This window comes from Mytilus galloprovincialis, chromosome 6 (assembly GCF_965363235.1).
Source record: "Mytilus galloprovincialis chromosome 6, xbMytGall1.hap1.1, whole genome shotgun sequence".
In the NCBI taxonomy this organism is placed as follows: domain Eukaryota; kingdom Metazoa; phylum Mollusca; class Bivalvia; order Mytilida; family Mytilidae; genus Mytilus; species Mytilus galloprovincialis.
The window spans coordinates 15,448,979-15,458,409 of record NC_134843.1 but is presented as its reverse complement, the minus strand read 5'-3'; the positions used below and the strand labels follow the sequence as shown (position 1 = coordinate 15,458,409).

At 32.6% G+C, this 9,431-nt stretch overlaps 1 protein-coding gene across 1 annotated transcript; it reads left to right on the top strand.

The window, feature by feature from the left end:
• Nucleotides 1–1,250: 1,250 nt before the first annotated feature.
• On the top strand, nucleotides 1,251–7,647 carry LOC143079041 (complement C1q tumor necrosis factor-related protein 4-like). The gene is made up of 5 exons (XM_076254172.1): nucleotides 1,251–1,382; nucleotides 2,019–2,432; nucleotides 4,770–4,960; nucleotides 6,398–6,626; nucleotides 7,063–7,647. The coding sequence occupies exons 1-5, from the start codon at nucleotides 1,343–1,345 to the stop codon at nucleotides 7,497–7,499; spliced, it is 1,311 nt and encodes a 436-aa protein (XP_076110287.1). The 5' UTR covers nucleotides 1,251–1,342; the 3' UTR covers nucleotides 7,500–7,647.
• Nucleotides 7,648–9,431: the final 1,784 nt, after the last annotated feature.

Sequence of the window (9,431 nt, the reverse complement as noted above, 5' to 3'; positions counted from 1 at the left end):
AATTACCCATGATTCTTTAGAATTTGAAAAGGCGAATTGCAGATCCGTCGACGATACTGGCTTATAAAGATATGACAGTGAAAACATGTCGTATAATTAGGGCAGTAGAGTACATTCAGATCTATAAATGGGTCGTTTCATTTTTAGATCACCTGGCCCGAAGGGCCAAGTGAGCTTTTCCCATCACTTTGCGTCCTGCGTTGGTCGTCGGTCGTCTGTCGTCCGTCGTCGTTAACTTTTACAAAAATCTTCTCCTCTGAAACTACTGGGCCAAATTAAACCAAACTTGACCACAATCATCATTTGGGTATCTAGTTTCAAAATTGTGTCCGGTGACCCGGCCAACCAACCAAGATGGCCGTCATGGCTACAAATAGAACATAGGGGTAAAATGTAGTTTTTGGCTTATAACTCAAAAACCAAAGCATTTAGAGCAAATCTGACCTGGGGTAAAATTCTATTTGTGGTCAAGATCTATCTGCCCTGAAATTTTCAGATGAATCGGAAAACCTGTTGTTGGGTTGCTGCCCCTGAATTGGTAATTTTGAGGAAATTTTACTGTTTTTGGTTATCATTTTCATTATTATTATAAATAGAGATAAACTGTAAACAGCAATAATGTTCAGCAAAGTAAGATTTACAAATAAGTCAACATGACCGAAATGGTAAGTTGACCCCTTTAGGAGTTATTGCCCTTTATAGTCAATTTTAACCATTTTTAGTAAAGCTTAGTTATCTTTTACAAAAATCGTCTCCTCTGAAACTACTAGGCCAAATTAATCCAAATTTGGCCACAATCATCTTTGGGGTATCTAGTTTAAGAAATTTCACGGCTAAAAATAGAACATAGGAGTAAAATGCAGTTTTTGACTTATAACTCAAAAACCAAAGCATTTAGAGCAAATCTGACAAGGGGTAAAATTGTTTTTCAGGTCAAGGTCTATCTGCCCTGAAATTTACAGATGAAACGGACAACCCGTTGTTGGGTTGCTACCCCTGAATTTATTGTAAGCAGCAAGAATGTTCAGTAAAGTAAGATGTACAAACACATCACCATCACCAAAACACAATTTTGTCATGAATCCATCTGCTTCCTTTGTTTAATATTCACATAGACCAATGTGAGCGACACAGGCTTTTTAGAGCCTCTAGTTTACAAAAGGTGCGTTTTCCTATTATGTGGTTAAAATTCTTTTATAGAATGCAAAATCTTCGAAGGGACTTAACTGTGTTGATAGTATACTTGTGCATATCTATTAGCTTTGATCTATTTCTAGGTTATCATGATGACCTCTTGGAAGTGACTTTAGAACATGTTTCTTAGTATACTAGAATATTCAATATGCTTTTATGGATTTTTTGTGCAGCTTATTTCGGAGTAGGTAAGCCAGACTATAAAATTTAAAAGTATTAAAAGTAAAATAACGAAGAAACCAAACTCCAAAGAAAATTCTAATCGGAAGTCCCGTATCAAATGGAAAATCCAAAAGCTCACAAAACACATCTTACGAATGGAAAACAACGTATGTTCACATTTTAACACTGACATAGATAAATTAACCGAATTTAACTGTTCTATTTAGTTTCAATTTATTATATAGAAACATATCCACTTTCTCATACTTTTGGTAGCTTACGAAACAATTGCAAAAAAAAAAAAAAAAACAATTTATGCCAAAGGGAAATCTGAAACTCACATGTGGATTCTAATCTGACAACGCCATGGAATGAATGAAAGACAACGAAAAGACAAACAAAATTTTACAAAACACTACATGAAAAAACTAAAAACTATACCAGAATACATATTTGTTTAGGGGCAAGCTGAAGGACGCCTGTGGGTGCGGGAGTTTCTCGCTGCATTGAGGACTCATCGGTGGCCTTCGGCTGTTGTCTGCTCTATGGTCGGGTTGTTGTCTTTTTGCCACATTCCCCATTTCCATTCTCAGTTTTACTGATAGTATGGCAAGTCATTTAAACTTTCAATCAATATCATCATATATTGTGACTTGTTTCAGCTTACGGCCAGGACGTTTCGGTATTCACAAAAGGTTTTGACAACGATGGACATGTTACAAAAGGTACAATCGTTACCTATTCGAAAGACATTACCAATTTCAATGCTAAGTTTACAAATGATGGTAAGTTCCACGTTCAAGTCCCGGGAATATATGTATTCCAGTTCTACGCATTAAGTTTCACTTATAGAAATTCGATGAAGTTATACAGGAATGGTATGTACCTTGTCTCTATTTACGATGACGAGGAACACAAGAACACTGATGCAGCTGGGAACACAGTAATACTACAGTTGGAAACAGGAGATACTGTTTACATCCAGGCCACAAATCAATTTAGCTTCCCTGTGTTTGGTAGGGCTGCTGAAATATACTCCACATTTACTGGAGGACTTATATTTTCTGGAAGGTCAAGTGAGTTGAATCGATTTTGATATTTTAAAGTGAGAGTCAAAATGTAAATGTTTAAGGCAATATCTGCTTCTCCGATCGTTCATATAAATGCAAACGTGAACGTTAATCTGACCACAATTCTTTTACAATCCTTCTTTTTTTGTCATGAAATTAAAATCGTTACGAATCAAGAGTTTCAAAAACAAATAAATGACCTGAATGTTATCTCCAATAATCATTTTGCACATAAAACAACCAAACTCATTTTTGTTGACAACGGAGTAAAAAAGATGATGGTAAATGCATCTATGCTGAGCTATGAATACCTTATAATTTCTTCTTTAAGCTATAGCCTACATGTTTTGTTTTTTTGTATTATTAAAAATCTTTTACAAAGGAAAAGTTACCAGAAATAATGAAATTACAAAATAAACAATCATTTAAATACTAGAAGATAAAAGAAGATATGGTATGAGTGCCAATGAGACAAATCTCCATCTAAGTCACAATTGGTAAAAGTGACCCTTTATAAGCCAAAGTACGATCTTCAACTCGGAGCTTTGATTCACACCGAACAGGTAGCGTTAAAAGGCCCCATACATGACTAGTGTAAACCCAGTCAAATGGGAAAACCAACGATTAAATCTATATAAAAAGAGAAAAGAGAAACACTTGTGAACCACATCAACAAACGACAACCACTGAACAGCAGGTTCCCGACTTATGACAGGTGCAAAACACATGCAGCAGGTTTAAACGGTTTAATAGGTGCAAACCTTTGCCCATACCTGACACAATAGTGTAATATCACAAAAAAGAAAGACACACCACAAAATATTAATTAAAATGGCTTAAGTCAATCAAAAGACATACAAACAAGTGTAAATACACTGAACGAATAATTTTGATATGTGACACAATTTAAGTACAAAACCAATAAAATAAGGGGTGAGAGGTTTAATAATATCAAAAAGACAACCATAACCTTGGACAAAATGCCACCAAACAAAATAATGCACGCAGGTAAATGAAAATAACTTTGTTGCCAAATATATATTAATGGAGAACGGAATACTTTTTTAAAACATGAATAATTTTGTTGTTCAAAGTACGAGAACAGAAGCGAAAATTTATTGTCATACCAATCACTAATCAAAGCTATTAAAAAAAAGAGAAAAGATATAACACTAAGTAAGTAAACATTTAATAGCAAAAAAGATACTGAAAGTTAGTTAAAAGCCAAAAAAGTTATTTATAACACATCATGCATCAGAAGATAAAATCAACTACACAGCTACTTTTACATAAGTACTATTTCAGTACCAAAAATCTGTAGTACTGGAAATCTACTTTTTATATTCAGTAGTATTATGTAACTTTAAAATTATTGTAATATTTAGGTGCTTCTATTTTAAAGTACTTGATTTGTACTTGAAATTTAAGTACTACAAATGTTTGGTTACATAGTTACATTTTCAGCATTTTGAAAGTTTGTCTATTTCAAATCTCTTAAAGTTAATATGATGTTCAAACATGGAATACTTTTATCATTGTTGGTACTATTTCTATACCAATATCTTAAGTATAAATCAAGTACTGTAAAATACAGGTACCTAACTCTTACAATAATTTTAAAGTAAAGAAAAAGTACTAAATATTAAAAGTAAATTTCCAGTAATACAGATTTCAAGTACAGAAATATTACCTTTGCAAAAGTAGCATAAAATTTAGTATTTTAACGTTATGGACAGTCAAAGAATATATCGCATGAACAATGCCAAAAACAAAATTATCGACAGGCAATAGGATGGTTAGGAGATAAAAAAAAAAAAAATTTAAAAAAGTAATGCATAGACATAGTAATTTCTATATAGAAAATGCACGTGGACGTGTATTTATATTAAAAAAAAAAAACGTTTAAAAGGATACAAATTAAGCTATCATGCTTTAATTTTCAAACGACAAACTCGATGTTTTTGCCAATGTAAACTAAATTCAAATATCTAACTAACACATTGGTAAGATAACCCTAACTAATATGTTTGTTTAAAGGTTCGACGAGTTTACGAGGATCATATAGTGTTTAGCATGTGAAATGCCGTTTACAGCCAAATCTTTGTTTCATTAACAATTATATAGAGAGATATAGTAAATGTAAAAGACGGAAAGTCCCTTAACAAATAGCAAAATTAAGTTCAAACACAAATGTTATCCGATTCCGTTAGATTTACTCGTTTTTGATTAACTTGTTTGCCTTGATGTATATTCTTATTGGAGTTATGATAATTGTTCATCAGTTAACAATTATTTTTATTATTTGTACATGTAAACCTACACATGGTTTCTGACCTGTTTCAGGTGCTTCAAATCCTGTAGCAATGACAGCCGGACTAACTCAAGACGTTTCCCTTCCAAACGGTGACACTGTTGTCTTTAATAAAGTCTTCACAAACCTTGGAAATGGATATGATAGCACAACTGGATATTTTGTGGCACCGACAGATGGAGTTTTCTTGATTCATTACTTTGCACGTTCAAAGACTGGACATGTAAGTATTTGTATTAGACCATGAGTCAATTAGTCATAATGAACCAATCAGCAAATCTCGTTATCTGCTTACCCTTCCGGAGCACCTGAGATCACCTCTAGTTTCTGATGGGGTTCGTGTTGTTTATTATTTAGTTTTCTATGTTGTGCCACGTGTACTATTGTTTGTCTGTTTGTCCTTTCGATTGTCAGCCATGGCGTTGTCAGTGTATTTTCGATTTATGAGTTTGACTGTCCCTCTGGTATCTTTCGTCCCTCTTTCAACGATTCAATTAGCTACATTTCTATTAACAGAAGCTTTAATTTGAGCAACACGGGAAATTTGTTCAGTGATCTTCAATCGGTATATCACTGCTGCCTTTTAATCAAGTTTTTCTGTGTATATTCATTAGTACATTCTGCAAAGTGAACACCGAACAAGCAGCACGGTGGGCAACGTAGAAAATGGTTTCATAAGTTAGAATATAATGGTACGCCCCTTTGCATTCCTCAGATACAAAATCAATCAAGTTTTGTTAAAACTTTAATTTAGTTGCAACATTATTAGCCATAAAGTGTAAAATACAGTACTAGTACATGAACATAATGTAATGAATACATGATGCTATGAGATGTACCCCTGTTGTCCGTTTGGTATGGCCAAGACGAAACGTTTGGTTAAGTTAGCATATTTTAAGAGAGTTATCTCTCCTTAACAAGTTTTTGAGTTTAATCATTTTGTGGCAAAAGTGTGTATTTGAATTTGTATTAGTTTGACTGTTGATTCTTCTCTTTATTTATTGTGACGTTTACAATTCACATGTGAATGTGTTTGAAACATAGCAGTTTATTAATTTGAAGAGTAGTTTGATTACTTATGTCAAGTTAAGCATAAAACACCTAGCTTTACGTGATCTTAGACCATTTGGAAGAGAGACGAAAGATACCATAGGAATAGTCCAAATAATTATGACTCTTGAAAAGCTAATATTTTTTTTTCTTTCCTTACGTCGATGTCAGGCGTCACAGAAAAAAATAATAGCCTTTCAAGACGTCATAATTATTTGGACTACCATAGGAACATTCAAACTTACGTCGTAAACTAACTGACAACGCTATTACAAACCAAAAAACGACTTAAGGACATACAAAAGTATGCAAATTCATCATAAAAACCTAAAGACTGACTAACACGAACCCTAACAAAAACCGGGAATGATACGTACTACAAAAGGATAGGAAAATCCTGCTCCTTATTAGACAACCGTAGAGTTGTTTGTCCTAAAGAATATATAAAGTAGTTTTACCCGAAACTGACAACTAAAAAGAATACACTTCAAATTTGAAATCTGAAACTGAGAACTAAAAAGAAAACACTTCAAATTTGAAAATTTACAAATATTAGTTACGTATTTACTTTTTGATTAGTCAGTGATTACGTGATCAACATTTATTTCAGGTAATATTCCTAGATTTATATAAGAATACCATATATATAAATTCGGCATGGGGGCAACTGACGCACCAGGCAAACGCAGGAAACAGTGCTATATTGGACATGAGAACTGGAGACACATTGAGTATCCGTAGCCGTTCCGGAGAAGCCGTCGCTTTGTATGGACAACTTGATGCTGTATACTGCACATTTTCAATTTTAAAATTATCTGAACAAAATACTGCACCATCAGGTAAGGTAATACTTTGTGTTCATTGTAATTAGTTTTCTACATGATATTTCAGTGTCAAAATAGTAATATGTCTATAAATGAAATCTGTCTTTCTTTTGCATAAATCTATGCAAAAATGAAATGGAAAGTGAAAATAAATAATTCTTTATAAATTTTGTTCGTATTCAGCGCTTTTCATGATTGACTTCAATCAACAACACTCACAGCCAAACAACTGAAAGATATGGATGCATAAAAACTTTGAACATTTGATATTTTACTAATGCATAGATTTGTTTAGTAGTACCAGTAGTATTAATTTAAATCAAACGTTCTAATTACTTACATTAGTGATTTCTTAAAATTAAGTATTAAGTAATCAGAATGTGATAATAAAGATGACTGTAGCCTTTCTAAGCTTTCTAACTTTCATAGTTAATAACCATTTAAATTTTAGGTCTTCACGCAAATCAGATTCAAGCCTTTTCCGCAGTTTTAACAAAGAAACAAAATGAAGGACGACATACAACAAAAGTTGTTTGGGATAAGTTGTATTCCAACCATGGCAGCAATTTCAATATGAGCACAGGTATTTTCACTGCTTCGGTTCCAGGTGTTTATATCTTTAGCTATCATGCTCTTTCACAGGAAGGTCAACCGATGTGGCTGGAACTATATCATAATTATGTCTATGTTAATTCCTTATATGGCAGCGGTCACCTTTTCTCTTACGGGAGCAATAGCGCAGCATTAAAACTTGCACTGGGGGATATTGTGTATATCGACATGAAAAACCACAATACAAGATTATTTGGTGCTGCTGACGAAATATATGGTTCATTTTCGGGATACCTACTTGTTCCAATGGACGGAACATCAATTGCAGGAAGATGATTTACTTTTGTTACAAAGTGATTCTTTTTCGTATGTTTCTTTTAACATTGTTAATAGACGAATCAAAATGAATGAAACACATTTTATTCACACTAATACATCTTGTGAAGTATTTTGAAATCAATAAAAAAAAAAAATACTTTACAGATTTATTTGTGATTTTATAGTTATTACGATAACTTCTTGTACGTTTTTTTTACATTGTCTGTCCTTATTGAGAAATGTAAATAGATATGTCGGAAAAGACTAGGTCCGGTAAGGGCGGATTTTGGCCTCAAAGGAGAAGGCGTATTAAGGCCTAGTTTTGGCCCAAGAAAATAAAATGTTTGATTACCATTTCAAATTGGCACATAATATTTAGAAATGCATCGGATCAAGAAATATAAATGAAAAACTTAAAGATTTTAATCTAATGACGTCACAATTACGTCATAATATGTACTGTTTTCACAAAAAAGATGAAAAAATACAGAATTTATGCAGTTTTTTATCCTTATTTCCGTTGTGGAAACATCCTGTGCAGCCAAGAAACAACAAAATAATTTAACAGAAGTTTTAATATAATTATTGGCATAATCTCACCAAACATAAAGTTGTTTCTTGGGTGCGCACATACTTTTCAATCTAAAATATACTTAAAATTTGATGAAAAAACAAAGAAAATCATGAAATTTTACATAATATGCAAATTAAGTATGATTTGTTGCCATGGTAACTTGTTCAATGTCAAATCTGTTTTGTTTTTCTTAGTACCTTCCACCTTAGTCACGTTCTCAGTTATTTAAGAATATGTATGATAACTTTTAAATTTTTGGGCCAAATAAGGGCCTTATTGCCCCTACTCCTTTCAGGTTCATCTGACGAAAGATTTTTGGACACTGATTAAATCATAAAAAAACGCTCCGATTCAAATATGCCAAAAAATGTCACTTTTCAGATGTTTTTTGTCAAAAATGAAAGTGGCCGCATCAGTGTTTGTCCTCAATCTTTATATAAGTTATGTATTATCATCAAATACAACTTACATTTCAATATTAAGAATGAACACAAATGTGGCCACTTTCTTTTAAGACGGAAAAGGATTGTAATAAGCTTCCGCCTAAGTTTGGTAAAAATCCAAGATATTTATGAATCTAATAAATATTTTTAAAGTTTTAACTGCAGACTGTATGTAATGATAACTGGAAGAAAAACTAAGTCCATTTTTACGTAAAATACTGATAAACAAATTTTTTCAGAATACTAGCTTTTGATCATCAGCAAGCTTCTGTCTAAGTTTGGTACAAATCCAGGATAGTTTAAGAAAGTTATTAAAATTTTAAAAACTTTAACCACAGAGTAAATGCATTGTTTCCTGGCAGAATAACTAAGTCCATTTATAATAACATTAACGGTACCATTTTTTCTGCACCAGATGCGCATTTCGACAATACATGTCTCTTCAGTGATGCTCGTGGCAAAATTATTTGAAATCCAAAGCTTATATAAAAGATGAAGAGCAATAATCCAAAAGGTCCAAAAAGTATAGCCAAATCCCTGAAAGGAATAAGAGCTTTGCATGAGGGAGATACATTCCTTAATTTATATTAACTAGAACACACCCTCGAAATCGCGGGCATATTCAGCTTGTGAACTGTTGTAGGATGATTTTTTGTAAAAGATATTATGTATGGAGAGTTTCATAAAAGGTATCAAAAACCCTCTCTCTTTTTCCAAAGTCCGATAATTGTTTCCTTTCTGTTCAATTCAATTATTTTTCGTGTTTCAATTATTTTTCGTGTATCTGGCCTCAGACCATTATTATTCTTTTCCTTTGCTACAATGCATCTTTTGGTAAAAGTCAAATTAAATTAAAAATTTTGCGCCGCTTTCAAATTTGAAATAAATGTAACTTCTTATATATAGACCATTATTAGTCTAATGAAATATGCT